Genomic DNA, 17,904 nt, shown 5'->3' with positions numbered 1-17,904 from the left:
AGTGACTCCAGGGATGGGCACCTGAGCTGCCAGGCCCCGTGTTTCTGGGGAGAACCCTCCTATTTCATAAATCCCAGTACTGCTCCACTCGGGACCTACTACAAAGCTGAGCCCATCTGTGCACAGCAGGAGAAAATGGCCCTGCCCAAAGCTTAGGATTGTTTCTGACATTCCTCTACCCCAGCTCCGAGGGGCTGGGCCAGCATTTCCTGCACTTCTGATCATTCTGGAACCCGAATGATGCCAGGAGGAGGTGGGACAGTTTGCAGGGAAACAGGAGCATGAGCAGGGCATGTTTCACACAAGCAAACCCTTTGCTGGCACCAGTTATATGTTGCATAACCATTCAAAAATGCCTTATTTATCACTGTGGTGTTAAACGCTCAGATCACACTCCACATCCTTTTAAATCTTCAGCTTTTCAGCTGCTCTGAGTCCTTCACCCCTCGCAGATGACAACCACTTAGGAAAAAGAAATCTTTATTTTATAGTTTTTTTGTATACTTGTACACAAGTAAAATAAAATGCATATCTATATATACTGCAATCTTGTGAAGGGACAGGCAGCATTCTTTAACAAATGCTGCCTGTAAACGTGGTGTGAAGGATGGAATGGAGACGGGAAAACTGCAAGAGTCATCAACATAGGATTAAAACAGCATCAAATCCATTACCTCTGCAAATGGGAACCTGCAACATTGTTCAGTGAGATGGTGAGTTACAAACAGATTTTAGACATTCTTTTCAGAGCATTTCTTACACTTTTTTTTTTTTTTCCTGTAAATAAACCACATTTCTTTACCATCTGCTGTAGCAAAAGCTGCTTTGTGGGCAAGTGCAGTTCCGAAGACCAAAGGTATAATTCACAGGTTTCAGGACAAATAAATTATGTACATCTCAGTATTTGTCTTTTTTTGTTTTGTTTTTTGTTTGTCTGTTTTAATAAAGGCATCCAGTTAAGTTTTGTGTAACAAAGCTTTCTCAGGGTGGATGGGAGTCCTGCTTTTGTTTGCAACATTTATGGAGGTCAGCAAAAGTCGAGTATTAAAGTGTCATCAACCCAGGAAAAGAGTTAATTTTAGCAGAATAACAGTAAGCTCCACACCAAGGGGGGGATCAAAAGGCTTAGGCTGAGCTGTAACGTGGAGCTGTTCCCCTGCTGGGTGAGGCGGCACTGGGCCTTTGATCTGTTCTTTTTAGAGCAGCCCTGCCTCTTTTTGGTTGGGACTGTGGAAGGTTCAATGGGCTCTAGAAATTCAGGTCTCAACTTGGTCAAAGGAGGGTCTACAATGCTGGGGAAGGTCCCAAAGGGGGAATCGTTTATCTGCTTGTTGCTGCCGTTTTTGGAAGGGTCCGTCTCCATGTACTTGGGCCTAGACATGTTCTCCTTCTCCTTGAGGTGGTTGTTGGATGAGCGGCTGCTGTGGGAGGAGGGCCCTGCCTTGCCCTTGGCCTCGTAAATAAAGGACTTGTCCATCTCTGGCTGGCAGCACTTGGAGGAGCCGTCGCGGGAGCCCAGCGGGGGCAGCCCCGTCGGGAGCTTCCCCGACCTGGTTTTGGTGCTGAAAACGCTGGTGCGGATCTGGTTGAAGGAGTCCACGCAGCTGTCCAGCTCGGAGCTCTGCAGCCGCTTGAGGTCCCGCCCTGCCAGGCGAGGGGGCAGGTGGCACTCCAGCTCTGAGGAGGAGCCCTTGAACTGCTTAAACCAATTCCAGAGTGAGCGGGCCTGGCAGTCGCAGATCCACTGGTTGCCGTTGAGGCGCAGGTACTGCAGGGACACCAGGGGGGCCATGGTGTCCCCCGTGAGCACGGTCAGGTTGTTGTTGAACAGGTACAAGGTCATCACCTTGCCCAGGTCATGGAAGGCGCGCCGGTGCACCACGCTCACCCTGTTCTGGTGCAGCAGCAGCCGGTCCAGGTTGATCAGTCCGCGGAAGACGTTCTCTGACAAGCTCTTGATCTTGTTCCCGTGCAAAAACAGGTACGTGAGGTTCGCCAGGTCGATGAAGGTGTCATCCAGCAGGATCTGGAGGTTATTATCCTGAAGGTAGAGGTACTGCAAGGAGAACAACCCTCGGAAAAGCCCTGTGGAGAGCTCCAGGAGCCCGCAGCGATCCAGGTGGAGGGTGTGGAGGTGCACAAGCCCCCGGAAGGTGACAGGGTTGATGGATTTCAGGTTCGTGTTGTCGCTGAGGTCCAGCTCCTCCAGCTTGGTGAGCCCGTAGAAGGCCCCGGGCTCGATGAGGCTGATGTTGTTGGAGTGGATCCACAGGATGGTCATGTTGCGGCAGGAGGTGAAGCTGGTGGCCCTCACCAGGGTTATCCTGTTGTTGTGCAGGAAGATGCGCTGGCTCTGGATGGGGATCTCCGTGGGGATGGCTGTCAGCCCCTGCTGCTGGCAGCTGATGGTGATCTTGGGTTCACTGTAGCATACACACGCCCCAGGGCAGGACTCCACTTCTGATGGGATTTTCAAGCAAAGCACCAAAATCAGCAGTTTGCTTCCTGAGGAAGGACAGAAATAGGGTGGGAATTAGGCAGGGTCAAGGAGAGCGCTTTTCTCTGCAGAGGAACCTGAAATTCCCCCTCCGAGTGTGGCACCACCAACCACAAACAGATGCCAGGGCAGCCAGCGATTAAAATGTGGGATTAAAAATGGGATTCTGCCACTCAGCTCAAGAGCTGAAATCAATGTACACTTGTAGAGATGGAGTCCCAGTGCCTCCTCTGCCCTGCACCCTCAGGAGGTGAGAGAGAGGGATCAGCGCTTTGGATTTGCACATCCAACACCATCCCTGTTCCCAAGATTTTACCTGTGAGCAAAGGGACCAAATTCTGGGGCATTTCCCTCTGCCATGGGTACACCTGGCACAGCTCAGCCACTGGAAAAGCACCTGGGATGTGCCAGGAAACTCCAAATCCCATCCCAGCACTGCCACCAACTCCTCACTTTGCAGGGTCACGGAACAGCTCTTCCAAACAAGCAGGTGTCCCCACACTGCTCTCAAAACATGACTGTGACTTTCCACAAATAATTTTGCACTGATTTGATCTCCTGGGAGAAATAACTGTGAGACATTCTCAGAATAACTTTCAGGTCAGACCTGCCTGGAGAAGTCTCAGGGCCAAAATGATCCTTTCCTTCTCCTGCTCAAAATTTTAAGCCACATATTCCTGTTTCCTCTCTCCCCATATTTTTTTCCTTTGAACCTGTGCAGCCACCGAGGAAGAGGAGGAAACAGCAGGATTTTCCGTTGTGCTGTTGTAGGAGAAAGTCACATGCAAGGCTTCATTCAGGGATCCCCCCAAGTGTGCAAGGCACGTGTCCAAACATGCTGGCAGCGCCATGGGGCTGGAAAACCCCAGAGAGGAACAATTTTTTTCCTGGTAATGCCCACCCACTTCCCCAGGAGCTGGGCTGCACTGGAATCCCAAGGAAGCATTTTGGGTCGCCAAATTCCCCAGCTGGGGAGCTGGGAATGAGCCTGGAGGGAGAGAGCAGCACCTTCTCCAAAGGGACTTTGAGGGTTGCTGAAGGTCCTGCTGAGGGACCTGAGGAGAGCCAGGCTGTTCCCTGCTACTAGTGGGAAGGGAGGCAGTGCCAGCAGTGCTTTCCCAGCAATTAGCAGCCAGTAATTAGTCTGATTCCTCCAAACGGGAGATAAAATGAATGGACAGCAGCCAGAGCAGCGGGAGGTTCCATTTGGGAATGCCACGTGTGAGCAGGGACACTGTGACTCCTTCCCAGCTTGTCACAGCACCTCTGGCCCAAGGACACATCCTCCCCATTGCTGGGAATCTCCAGCCCAGGGACAAGAGCAGCTGTGCCTCTCTTGTGGGAGGGTTTTGCCTCTGTTGTGGGAGGGTTTTTCCTTTGAAAAACTCAAAACATTGTTCCGGAATGCTGATACCTCATTACAAAGTAAGGTGGAAAAGCAGAGTGCGCAAAGCCAGACAGGAAAAGCCCAGTGGAGCAGAATGGGATGAACTGGGGAGACTGGAGCCAAATCCAGCCTTGCAAATTCCCAGGGGGAATCTGAAGGCAGTGGCTGCACCTCCCTTAGAGCCTGGCAGGTGCTGACGTGGCCAGTGAAACCATGTCAAACACCAACAATAACACATTTAATCACACAGAAATCTCACCAAATCTTTACTGAAGGAATAACAATTGTAATAGCCGAGGTGGGAAAGTCTCCTTCCTGCAAGAACAGGCCAGGATCCCAGCTTTGGGTGTCAGTCTGGTCAGAACGATTCACCATGTGTGGTAAATAAATCTGATATGATCCAATAGTCCAATACAGGCAGGAGACTCCCATATATCATATTCCACAAGGGATAAAAACCCCAGCTCAGCATGCAGAGATAATTGGAGCCTGATGCTATCAGCTGCTGAGCAACCCTGCAAGGCAGAGTTTGAGTGCAGTGTTGTGACACATTTTGGCTGCCTTGTCATGTTTTGACGTGTCACGTCCCATTGCATGAAGCACAGTAAAACGAGACAGCTGAGACTCGTCGCTGCAGCCATGGCACACCAAGAGCAGCCTCCTGGGAAATTAAAACAGTGCTGGCGACTCTCTGGCCATCCCTCTGCAGCTGATAATGAGACCCTGTGGGCAGAGAAACGGGACTTTCTGGAGCCTCCCTTGTCAGCTCTGTGATTCGGGTGATGGGGCTGGGGGTGACACCGGAGCAGCAGGAGTCACCTCCTCATGCAACACCTTTCCACTCCAGTAAAACAGCTCAGACTGGGACACTGGGGCAGCATCCAGCTGTCCCCAGGCTGCTCCTGCCTGCCACGGCCTGGGGACAATCCAGCCACAGCCCGGGTGCATCCCACAGGCTTTAGGAATAAATGGGAAACAGCTGAGGGAATGCAAAAACCCATTCCCAAGTGAGAGGAGTCACAGTGACACCATCCCTGTCCCAACTCCTGCTAAGGACACGGTAAATCCATGTAAATCCATGTGTACACGGGGAGAGCTGCTGGCAGAGGTGAGCCATGAGCATCACCCTGCCCTGTGCCACCCCTCCCGACAGCTGAGCGGGCACAGGCGACCCACAGGATCTCTCTTCCCCTGGGAAGCTCCTGGGCCAGGCAGCAGGGTCCTGCCCAGCTCCTGGCTGTGCCCAGGGCTGGAGCACGGCGGCTCCAGGAGGGAAGGGGCACATCCTGCTCCCAGGCTCGGCCCCCCTGTCCCGCCCCGATGCCCCGAGGCTGCCAGCAGCGCTGAGTCAGTGGCACTGAGAGCGCTGCCAGCCAGCAGCACTGGGAAATTAATTACAGCAGGGCCAGGCTGTGCGCTTTAATTAGGGACCTGGTGTTCATGAGCTGCTCGGATTAGCTCCTTCCAACGAGACAGCTCCTGTCAATCATCCCCCAAAGCCTTTTTCCAGTGGCTTTCCCACCGTGCAGCCCAGGCGTGTCCTGGCTGATCCATGGCACAGCCCAGCCGCTGTCAGTCCCCAGCCGGGGCAGGGCCAGGGGGAAGGGGAGGAATGGATGAAGCCCTGGGAAGCCAAGGTGACCCTTTTGTCCCCAGCCAGGCTGGGTGTGCCATGACAGAGACCCCAGGGAATCTGCCACGGCTTTCCCTGCTCCTCCAAACCCTTCTCCAGTGACTGGTGTCCAACCAGCAGCTCTGCCTGCTCTCAGTGTGTCCCAGGGGACCAAGTGCCATCAGCCACCCAGACCTTGCACAGGGATATTTTAATTTGTTTTCCTGGAGCACTGGGTTCAGCTCTGGCTGTGAGCTCCTTACTTTTCCAGGAAAAACACCCCCTGCCCTGAGGTCAGAAGGACAGGAGACAATCAAGGCCAGGTTGGATGGGGCTTGGGGCAACCTGGGGTGGTGGAAGGTGTCAGGGCATGGAACAAGATAAGCTTAAAGGTCTTTCCCAACCCAAAGCATTCCAGGATTCTGTGACTCAGGGCTGTCAGGGAGGAGGGAGGTCAGAAGGTTCCCTGTCTGCCTATTCCCAGAACATGCCACACTCAGCTCCCAGTTGGGAACAGCATCCTCCCTTCACCTTCCAGATAAATCCATCCCGACTGCTGTATCTGCAGTGAGCTCCCACCAGAGGATGTGGATCCTCCACCTCCACCTCCAGCTGGACTCTTCCACCTCAGCACCCACCTCAGTGCCCATCCCTGAGGAAAGGGCTTCTGGAATGACACCCGTCCCCTCCTCTCTTAGCTGAGAAACCATCCCTCCCTCTTTCAGAACATGATTAAAACTTAACTCGAGAGTTCCTGTCAAAAGCAAAACATGAAAGAAATTCCAGAACCTGGAACCTTCAGTCCCTCCAAGACTTTGGCTTTGAGTTTAGCATTCGTTCTTCCAGAGCTTTCTTGAAAGCCAGAAATCTCCTTCAGTGAAGCTGCAGCGCTTCCCCTTTGCCATTCCCGAGTGTTCTGACTCATGGAACTGGAAGCAATTAAAGTGGGTCCATTATCTGCCTTTCCGCCGCTCCCCCCGGGCCATCGCCTTGTCAAACGTGGCAATTAGAAAGAAAAGGCTCCGGGGGCCTCCAACAGATGCTTTGCAAACTTTTTTTCAGGAGGCCAGAGCGAGCTGCAATGTGATGCCCTTTGCAGAGCCCGGCCTCTCCCCGCTGCTCTGCTCTGCGATTGATTTGGAGATATTCTAATGTGCCTTTCCTGCAGAGCAGGGTCAATAATCATCAGAATTCTCTGCTGCTCGGACATAAAGGGAACATTTTACAATACAAAGCCTTTTGCTGATGCACACAGCGTTTCGCCTTTGTTTATAGTAGGGACACACTAGAGCTGCCGAATTCCCCGCTCGGAGTGGGCATCGTTTGAAATTCCGTGGGCATCGTTTGAAATTCCGCCCTTGGCTGCTCCTGGTGCCTCCTGCCTCGTCCTGTGGCCAGAGATGGGGCTGTGCCTGTGCCACAGGGAAGAGGGCAGCGCTTTGATGCATTTCAAGTGGCGGTGGATCGAGAGGTCGGTGAGGAAGGACAATCGGCTCGGAGTAGTCTGGAATTTCCCCTCCCTTCTGCTGCGGAGAGGAAGGATGGAGCATGAAGGTGCAGCTGGAGCAGCTCCAGCTGGGAGCAGAGGATGGGGGTGAAGCTTTGCCACCATGAAACACCTGGGACAGGCATCAGAGTCCCAGCTGCGGGGCAGAGCAGGTCCTGCCACCCTCAGGCAGCTGAAGCACAACATTTTGGGGCTGAAGCAGGTCCTGGGACACCTCTGTATCTCCATGGCGATTTTGGGGTGTCAGACACCCCTCTCAGGTGGGACAGTCAGCGAGGTCACTGGGGTGGGTGAGCTCTGGGGTTCTGCATCGCTCCCCAGGCCCTGCTGGGGATCCTCCAGGTCCAAGGGGTGGAGCTCGAGAACAGAACACCGGTGATGAATCCTAGCAGCCTGAAAATAGGGAGCTAATTCCCTTTTGGGCACCCTTGGGAGCCTGAGACAGCCGGAGTGCTGCTGGCAGGCTTGGTGCAGCTCTGTGTGAGACCTGTGCCAGCCCCGCCTGGCGCTGCTGGGATGGGAGCAGCAGCAGGGGCAGCAATTTAGGCACCTGAACCCCACCCCTGATCCCTGATCCTCTGTCCCTGATCCCACATCCTCTGGGACTGCAGACCTATTAACAGACCCATTAACCTTGGGATTGAGGTGCTTTTCCTTGCCTTTGGCAGCACGGCCCCTCCGGAACATCCTGAGCAGGGTTTGAGCAGGAAAATTCTCAGCTGTGGCCAGGGCTGAAAGGTCATTTCCGTAATGCATCCCGGCAGGGAGGCAGGCAGTGCATGTGCCATCTCCTCACTTCGGGTGTTCACCTTCCCCTCTTAAATCACACTCCCTTAATGTGGTTTTTAGAGTTAATATTGCAGGGATATTTTGAAGGGAAGAAGGTAAAAATTAGTTATATCTTGTGCAATTCTTCCACTCCATCCTCCCAAAGCTCCAGGGGGGTTTGAACACTGGTTCTTCAGCATCTCTCAGGGCTGATCCACAGCTCGTTCCAGGAGCTCAGGGCTCCCTTCCCTGGGACAGCTCCATCCTTCCCTGGGATGTGCCAAAGCAGCTCCCACTTGTGGGGCTCCCCATCCCTGCCAGTGGCTCTCCCTCACTCCCAAAATTTTGGCAGCAGCCTGGGTTTAGCCTAAGAACGTTTGGTCAGGGTTATGCTTTTAGTGCTTTGCCGGCATTTCCCTGGGCAGCAGCAGGGAGAGGAAGGAGGAGGGCAGAGTGAAAAGTTTGTATTTCAGCCCATTTGAATGAGAACCCAACAAGGAGCACAAAAATTAAAGTTTTTTCTGTAGCCAGAGGGTTTCCACCCTGCTGAATTCCCAAGGCTTGCTGCAAGGTATGGAGATGTGAAAGCTGCTCAGAGAAAAGGTCACAGAACCCTTCTGAGGGAAATATCAAGGGAGTCATCAGGTCCCTGGTTAACAATAACAATTATCAATTATTACAGCCCAGAAGTGCCCTAGGAGGTCAGGGGGTGGGAAAAGTAGTCCTGATTCCAATAAAAGAAGGTGAGAAGAGCTGCAGGGAGCCAGGCCTGGGACATTTCGGCTGGGCTGAGGTGGGATCCAGGAGCACACAGGAGTGGGAATGCAGCTCTAAATTGTGGGAGCATTTCCCTGGCACCTTCTCCAAGCCCTGGGCAAACAGTGGCCTGAGGCAGAGCTTCTCTGGCTCCCTACCAGAGAGAAAACCTTCTTTCCCCTCTTGGGGATTCTTCCAAGCCCCAGGTCCCTATAGGAATGCTGCTCCAGACGTTTTTGCTGTGCTCCACAGGGCAATACCTGGGGTGCAGGGGCAGCTTGGACCATGGCAGAGGTGCAGATGGAATTGGGCAGAGATTGAGAGGGAATTTTGCAGAAGTTCAGATGGAAAGTTGTGGAGGATCAGATGGAGTTTTGTAGAGGTTCAGAGGGACCATGGCAGAGGTTTAGATGGAATTTTCCAGGTGTTCAGGTGGACAATTGCAGAGGTTCAGATGGAGTTTTGCAGAGATTTAGATAGACTTTGCAGAGCTTTGGATGGACAATTGCAGAGATTCAGATGGAATTTTGCACAGATTTAGATGGACAGCTGCAGAGGTTTAAACAAACTTATGCAGGGGTTCAGATGGACTTTTACAGAAGTTCCACAGTTTCTCTGGAAATTCAATTTCAGCACCTCCCCTCCCTCACAGGGAACAATAAATAAGGACTTGGCCAACCCCACCCAGGTTAAAGATAGTATTTAAAATTATTTTCATGAAATCAGGAATAATCTTTAAGGTTCTTAAGCACTGAAAACCTGACCTAGTTGTTCCTGTTTCCTATGGATAGGCACTGGGAAATCCAATGGATACACCAGCCCATTTTGCAGTCAGTGCTCCTGCCACTGCTCTGCAAGGTCCATCAGCACAAGCAGAATTTTAAGTTGCTCTCATGTAGCACAAAATAAATTTGCATGGTTGCCACCTGACCTCTTTCCATTGTGGCACATATGGAAGGGGAAAGCTCCTGACCTTTTAAAGGGAGAAAATTATGAGCTTAAAGTAAACCACGGAGAATTCCTGTGGAAAAGCCTCTCAGGTGGGTTTATTCCAGTCCTGGGCTTGACACAGGTCAACCCTGCTCCTTTCTGTGCAGACACTGCAGCTCTCAGATGCTGCTGGCCCATCCAAACTCCCAGTTCCCATTTCCTTCCTCAGAACTGGTTTCCCCACTGCATGCAGGAGTGTGGCTGTTTTCAGGAAGGGATCATGTCTGGAGCTGGAATAACCATGGATGTGTCCAGCTCTCCTGAACACACGATGCAAAGCCTTGTCCTGGTGCCCTCTCCACCAGTGGGACACCACAGAGCCCCTGCAGCACAGCAGCAGGCTCTGGGCTCTGGGAGCACATGGGATTTGTGGGGATTTGGCTTAGAGGAGGTGAGTCTGACTTTTGCCAGGTACCAAATTCTACAGCAACAGTGGGAGGAGAGGGCAAAATCTCCTGCAGGTGTACAGAGCAGGGGCCAGCTGTCCCAAAGGCAGAGACCCAGTGCTGTGGGAGCTGGATGAGAGGCAGAAAAAGCCCAGTGCCCAAAGGGAAGGTGAAAGCACATGTCCTGGAATGTGCATTTGGAAAACTTGAGGCACTCCTGAGAAAAACGGGCACCAAAAGGGGAAGGGAATGGGCAGGAATGCTGCAGGACAGAGGGACACCCCTAAAAGGCTGCAGGCACCTGCTGAGCTCTCCAAATCCCACTGGATTCATCTTGGAGAGCAGCTCTCAGTAGCTGCTGTGATCCTGATCCACCTCCCAGGGCTGCACTGGGCACCTGCCAGGCTGGGCCCAGCCACACTGAGCACAGGGAGCCGAGGAGGAGGAGGAGGAGGAGGAGGGAGGGGTCATTCCTCACAGCCTGGGAGAACCAGAGGGGTTGGAATGAGTTCATCTTTAAGGTGTCTTCCCACCCAAACCATCCCAGGGTTACATGAAATGTCACAGCTGCACTTTCTCCCAGTGTCAGCCACCAATAGCCATGGTATTGTCACTGCTGTCACAGGATTATGGGATGCTTTGGGTGGGAAGGGATCATAAATCCCATCTCATTCCCACCCCAGCCATGGCAGGGACACCTTCCACTGTCCCAGGCTGCTCCAGCCCCAGTGTCCAACCTGGCCTTGGGCACTGCCAGGGATCCAGGGGCAGCCACAGCTGCTCTGGGCACCCTGTGCCAGGGCCTGCCCACCCTCACAGTTAAGGAGTTTTTCCCCAAATCTGTCCCTGTCACGCTGCCTTTTGCCAAGAGTCCCATGACCAAAACCGACACCCAGCCCAGTAAAGCCAAACCCAGCAGATCCCTAAGAACGAGACCAGAAAAGCTGTTCCTGGTTCCAGCACTCTGCTGAGGGCACCCTAAGTCACCCCAGTCCTCATTCCCACCCTATCCAGATGGGATGCATCCAGCACACTGCACGAGCAGGATCATGTGTGATCCTGCCACCATTCCATCCCCACGCTGGAAAGAATGAAGTGACAAAATATTCACCGTGAATCACAAGCAGTTCCTCCACAAGTTTGGATTATCTGTGCCATATCTGTAAAAAATCAGGGACAAACAGGTGTCCAAAGGAAGGAAATGCAGGTTCCTGAGATGATTTAGGTCTCCCATGGGGCACAAAGTACCTCAGGAATGTTTCAAAACCTTCTCAGGAAGAAGGAGAGTTTCCTGCAGCTCCAAACCTGGCGTTGGTGGCTGCTCTGTGTGTGAGTGACTCAGGGAGAGGAGAGGTGAAGCTCCAGATGGAATTTACACCTGCTCTCCCCCAGCCATCTGGGACTGCACCCCCTGCCAGCTGCAAATCCCACCCCCACAGCTTCTGGAAGAGCCCCCTTGCCCAAGGCAGCATTTTCCTCAGTTTTTCTCTGAAATAACATTATCTCAGTTTTTGCTCACAGCCCCAGCATCCGCATCATGTGGAGTGCAGGGATGAAGTTCACAAAAGAGCCTGGAAGGGAAAGTTGTTCCAAACATCCCCCACGGCCTCAGTTTGGTCATATGTGGGGATGCAGAGTGAGCAAACAGCCCCAGGCAGCTCAGGCAGGACAGGGAGGGGGAGAACATTCCAACTCCAACCTTGGACACAGCCAGCTCTCAGAGAACAGCAGGATGACCACAGGAGAGAGCAGGCACAGGGGACTGGAGATCAGATTTCTCTGCCCTGCTCACAACTTGTTGCTCCCCTTGCAGAGCCTGGAGGACCAGAGCTCTACAGATGTCCCCAGGTTTGTCACCTGGAGCAGGGGAGGAGCAGAGCTGTGGTCTGTGAGGTCTCCACCTCAACGTGGCCTTCAGCAGACTCAGGCCATCCCTCATCCCCCCTGGGACACCGGCCCCTCCAGCCTGGCCATGCTCCCCCTCCCCCTCCTTTCCTCTTTCCCCCAGCATCTCTCCCAGCTCCTGGCACACATCCCTCGCTCATCCTTTCATTCCCAGATCAAGCTGGGACTGGTTTTTGGTAAGTGTGTGTGTCTCAGGTGAGTGCAGCTCACTCAGCCACGCTCCCCAGGTGAGGAGCACGACACCCACGGCTCTATAAATAAACATATTCCTCTGAAATGTGCAGCTCTGCACAGCCAAGCTGAACAAGGACACAACAGGCTGCTAATTACACAGCTCCCTGTTTTCCTGGGAATCAGGATGTGAGTGATGGGGAAAGGAGCCCAGCAGGGTTTGAGCCCCCCATGCTGGGCTGAGCTGCCCTCACCTCACACCCACCCTGAGATCCCACAGAATTCCACCAGGAATTCACACCAGACTTCCATGCCCAAAGTCCTCAGTTCAAGCTCTCATTGCAGGCACAGAAATGAGAGCCCCCTCCTGCTTTTCACTCTAGGTGGATCAAGCTCCTGTTCCACCTGCAGCCTCCCCTGTTCCCTGTGTCCATCCATTTCCCCACTACAGGGCAGTAAATGTCCATAACCACCTGCTCTCCAATGGCAGTTTTGGGCCCTGCAGCTCCCAGGCTGCTGGAGAAGCCCCCATTCCCTGCTCCCAGGCCAGCACCTGCTGGATTTAGATTCCCTGTTCCCTGCTGCCACTCTCCCAGGCAGCTGCAGTTGCTCTGCATTAGAGCCCTGCCTCCAGCTTTATTTAGCAGGGCAAAATCCCAGCCAGCTGCCAACTGCACGGGCAGTAATTTATAGATATTTTCTGGATCACTCATGAAAATAGGGAAATACAGCAGGGTGGAAGCTGAATCCTGCAAAGCTCCCGTGCAAGCGGCTTGTTCTGCACTGATCCTCCACCAACAATCGCATTTTGAGGGCTTTAAGCTGCCTGTTTCTTAATCCATTTAATAACTGTCCATTGATTCCACAGACAGGATATTCTCCACCATGGAAATTGAGTGCCTGACATAAATCTGAATTTATTATGATAATCCAGATCCATGAGCAGAGGCTGGGGGAGTTTGTGAACATTTCATCCACTAGGACATTGGTCCAAGCCTGGGACTTGCTGGCATAAAGGTGATGCCCTCAATAAACAGTTGTGACAGCAATACCTTTAAAAACTACATTAAAAAAGAAAAAAAAGACAACTGGGTTTAGAAAAAAATACTGGTAAATATAGTAATGGAGATTATTGGTGTTTCATGACACTGTAGAATCAGTAAGTTTGGTAAAGTCCTCTAAGATTTCCAAGTCCAGGTGTCAGCCCAGTGCTCTTGAACCAAATCCCCAAGTGCCACAGGGACACGTTTCTGGAGCACTCCCAGGGATGGTGACTCCCTGGACAGCCTGGTCCAGTGCTTTTCCAGATATTTTTCTCTGGATTTCTGTGCCTTTGATCCTTAGCTCTGTTAACATCTCCCCTTTCTCCACAGCACAGCTCCTGAGCTGAGCAGCCTCTCCTTACCTCCAGAGCTTTCATACTTGCTGTTTCCAACCTTCCCTGGCCTTCCCTGCCTCTGGGAATCCTCTTGTTTTCAGGTTTATAAGGCATTTGAGCCAGGATCTTGTCAGCAAGTTCTGGCCATGCTCCCTCACACAGTCCTTGGAAAGGGCTGGAGCATCCATCCATGTGGGATTATTGTCCATGAACCATCCTGGTGGATGGGCTCCCATCCCAGCTGGGCATCCCTCTCCACAGTTGTTGGAGCATTCAGGATCATTGCAAAGTAAATATTTCCTTGAATAAGAACATTATTTTCTCCTTCCCATGGGAGCTGGTTGTCCCCAGGACTGGGTGTTGCTGTCACCCCTCCAGCCCTGGTGGCAGGGCCACCTGTCCTTCCCCTTCCACCCCAAGCACACAGGGTCAGCCTGTCCCTGAGCTCAGCCCCTGGGGCTCATTCCTCAATTGAAAGAACCAAACCACAAATTGGATTGAAGACAATCACCATCCAATCACCACACCAGGCCCTGCAAGTGTCCAGGGGGACAGAATTCCCACCCTGCAGGTCCCTCCCTCCCTCCAGCAGAGCCCTTCCAGAGCAGCAGGGCTCGCTTCTCATAAGTGCCTGTTAATATTTCATGGGACTAAGTGAATTTCTTTCCATTTCATTTGCCATCTTTGTTTAATTCACCTCCTGCAGCACGGAGACCAAAGACCAACTGCTGATGTGGGGGAAATATGAATAATCTTGTCAAAGGAATGAACTCAAGTGAAAAAAAGGAAGAAATTGGTCAAATTATGAATAGAAATTACAGCAGAATCACAGAAATGCCACTGGAAAGCTCAAACCTGCAGGAGCAATAACATCAGGCACCCAAATGGCGCCTCATGGGTAATATATTCATTTCCAAGCAGAATATCCCATCTCTTCCAGCCTGGAAAAGCCTCATCCCAGCATATTCACAAGGTTTTTTGGGGGGATTTCTCATATAATGCAAGGCAAGGAAAAAGAAGGGTAAATCTTGCGGACTTGAAGACAGAAAACCACACATCTCCTCATGTTCTCCTGCTCTTTTTTTCCCTGGCAAAGTGAAAGCCAACTCTCCTTTCCCCGGGGAAATAATTTGTGCAGCTTCTGACAGGAGCAAGGACAAGGAGCACAAATCCTGCTGGTTCCAGCAGCAGCTCTCCAGACATCACTTCCCAAAATGTTCCTGGTGCCAGCCTTGGTTCCCAGACCTGCTCAGTATTGCCACCTCTCAGCCCCAAAACTCCACAAAAAGTGTCCAGCAAATCCCCTCCCAGCCTCATGAGGGGCATCATGGGACCTCTCACAGGAAAAGCAGGAATGCTTTGGAGTGAAGCTGGGAATTCCAAATTGTCACTACTTCTGATGCCTCCATCTCTGCCCTTCCTTCCTTGAGGACTTTTCCAGAGCAAACTCAGCCAATCTCCCCTCAGTTCCAGAGCCCAAATCCTAAATTGCTACTAGTGGAAATGTTTCCTCCCAGGATGTGATGCTGCTGGTTGTGCCTCACCACCTGTGGCCTCTTCTTTCCTACTTTCCTCCTTAGCTGTTGTTTGGGGTGACAGCCCCCTCACACAGCCCTTTTTCTGGGAAAACAGCCCAAACCCTCTTCCCCTGTGCACAGCCTGCTCAGACCCACACGGGGCTCTGCAGGAAAGTGACAGCAAATCAGGGTGACAAAGGAACCAGGGACAAATCCTGCTCTGTTTTGTGCATGTCCTGGTCTGATCCCACAGAGTGGGGACCAAGGAAGGGGATTCTGCTCCTCTGCCCCACTCAGGTGAGACCCCACCTGCAGAGCTGCCCCAGCCCTGGGCCGTTCCATGAGTGAAGCAGCAGCAGTGACCTGTCCTTGGGACAAGGGGACCAATGTCCCCAGGAGCTGCCAGTACCTGAACTGCAGCTGCCACTGACCTCTCCAACTCATCCCAGCTCCCTGGAAAGTTTAGGTGTGAAATTTAGACGAAATTCCAGGCAATTTTCTGGCACATGAATTCTCTTGCCACCCAGCAGTGTGAAGATGCACATTTCCCTCCCCACGTGCCGGTGGAGCATGCAAGGTCTGCTTGGCCAGCTGGGCATGGCAAGGCTTCCAGAGTGTCCAGGGCTGTGCCACCATTCCTTAACCATTCCTAAGGCACTCAGGAGCAGAAGGGAGGGAGATCTGTTTGTTTTATCCTTCCAAAGCCTGGCCTGAGGGAGAGCCCTGTGCCCTCACCCCCCAGGCAGGAGCACACCAAGCTGCAGGACCAGCAGCTCCTTCCTGACAGCTCTGCTGGACTGGGGGAACCACTGGTCTGTTGTTCTTGTATTAAGGGTGGATGAATGAAATGATAGAAATTCTTAGGTTTTTACAAGGTAAAATGTTGAGTTTATTAGATATTACACATTTTTTTATAGACAATTCTGAAAAAGCTGGACTTGATTAGTTTTCTTAATTAATACTTCTTGTGCTATTGGTTAATTAGGAATAACACTTTTTTTGTATACATCTTACAAGTAAAAAACATGTTTAAAGCACTAGTTTAAAGATTAAGGATTGTTTTAAATTTTTCTCTGAACTTTCTCAAAAGTTCCCAGAGTAATGCCTGGGAAAGTTCATCTGACTCTTTCTCTGGCCAGACTGTCAGCATCCACCCTGGTCCACATCACCCCATGGAGGAATCCCTGCCTCTGCCCGGGAGATCCAGCTCAGTGGCTGAGGATGGAGAGGAGGACACGTGCTGTGAGAGGCCACCGGGACCACCATCACACCCAGCTCATTAGGACTCTCGTTAATGATCTAATGAGAAGGGCGGGAAATAGCAGGTTAATTAAATCTGCCCCTCCTGACCTGGGGAAGATTTCAGCTTTAGTAGGGACAGGGAGGGCTGTGGCAAGAGCTGGCAGATTGTTCCAGGCTGCAAAACTGCTCCTTGTGGGGAAAATGAGCCTCCTTCCAGCTCATCAGGAAGGGGAAAGGCTGCAGATAAAGGAGTTGTGTGTGAGGAGCTGCCAGGAGCTGAGAGGTGATGCCTGATAATGAGAGAGGGAAGAGCTGGGGGACTCAGGAGGGAATTTTTGCTCTGAGCTTGTATTGCCAAATGTTATTCCTTGCCTAGGGCTGCTGGAGCCGATCAGAAAGAATCCAATTGTTATTGATCCCTGTTCCAGCAGCTCTTAGGGGTTGATGTTCTTCCTCAACCACAACACCAAGAAACTCAGAGAAGGGGGGAGAGAAAGAGTTTTATCTACAGGTGAACTTGGAGCAGCACAGGTGGAAATGTCTTAATTGTGTGTCCGAAGAGCTGCAGGATCCTGGAAATATGGGATGGAGCAGCGTGGGACAGTGAATTAACTGAGCTGGAGGAGCTCCAGGACTTCCAGGGAGGAGAGGAGAGGAGAGGAGAGGAGAGGATGTTGTGTGACCTCTCCAGTTCAAATTTACTTCCTAACTGAGCTGTGCCATGACAGGGAACCCCATGTGGGATGGTGCCACATGGACACAGCAAAGGCACACCAGGACAACCCCTGGCTTGTCTTTGCAACCCCAGCTTGCAAAGAGCTGGGAAACCAAAAAACCCCAGGAAATTGTGGGCAAAACAGTCCCAGCTTGAAGTCTGTGTCACAATGGCACTCAACAACTGGCAGTGTCCAAGGCCTGGCTGGACACTGAGGCTTGGAGCAGCCTGGGACAGTGGAAGGTGTCCCTGCCCAGGGCAGGGGTGGAATTCCATGGTCTTAAAGGTCCCTTCCCACCCAGACCATTCTGGGATTCTGTGATTTGGCCGTAAGATCATCCCTCAGACCAGCACAGCACCACAGGTCAGCCTGTTATTGGTTATTTGGCCTCCTTTTTGTCATCCCTATCCAAGGGAAAGAAAGGAAAGGACGTTTGGTGCTCCACAAGAAGAAATATTTCAGGAGAAAAAGCTTGGAGAAAAGAGGACAACAAAATGTCACCTTTCCAAGGCAGAAGTGTGGGCAGAGAGTGTCTGTCCCAAGTTCTGCTCTCTCCAGAGTCAGAACTTCCCTGGAATCCTCCAACTTAAACCAGCTGCAGTCCAAGTGCTCTCTGAAACCACAGCAGTGAAAGACTAAATGACTTAAACCCTTTTCTAAAGGCAGGGACTTCAAACAAGAGAGGGAAGATATTCAAGGCAAATGTGGAAGTCTGACTACTTAAAACAGCTCCTGAAGAGCAGAGAGGAGGCAATAAAGCAAGCTTTGAGGAAAAAAAAAAAGGTGATAAGGCTTGAGAGCAGCATTAATGCACAAAATCAAAGCAATTTCTCTAAGCTGTCAAAATAATCCCTGGATGTTGGGAGGAGCAGCCCCACAATTGGAGAAGGAAGGGATCCCTCCTGCCTGGGGGTGGGAATTCAGCCATTCCTGACAATCACAATAGGAGCAAAGCCCATGGCTGACTGGCATTTACAGGAGACTGAGAAGAAAATCTAAATGAGAAAGAGAGAATTGAAAAGCCCCAGCAAGCAGGGGCACAAAAGGTTTCTATTGAGATGCTTGTAAGCCT

At 51.8% G+C, this 17,904-nt stretch overlaps 1 protein-coding gene across 1 annotated transcript in view; it reads right to left on the bottom strand.

Annotated features, from left to right (window-relative positions):
* Positions 1 to 1,078: 1,078 nt before the first annotated feature.
* Positions 1,079 to 17,904, bottom strand: part of RTN4R (reticulon 4 receptor) — a 69,551-nt gene continuing 52,725 nt past the window's right edge. Inside the window, exon 2 of the mRNA XM_041488808.1 lies at positions 1,079 to 2,505. Coding sequence (XP_041344742.1) covers positions 1,079 to 2,505 — 1,427 coding nt within the window. The remainder of the gene's footprint in view (positions 2,506 to 17,904) is intronic.

Source organism: Pyrgilauda ruficollis, unplaced genomic scaffold (assembly GCF_017590135.1).
Source record: "Pyrgilauda ruficollis isolate IOZ18807 unplaced genomic scaffold, ASM1759013v1 scaffold9, whole genome shotgun sequence".
NCBI classification, from domain to species: domain Eukaryota; kingdom Metazoa; phylum Chordata; class Aves; order Passeriformes; family Passeridae; genus Pyrgilauda; species Pyrgilauda ruficollis.
This window is presented reverse-complemented; position numbering and strand designations above follow the sequence as displayed.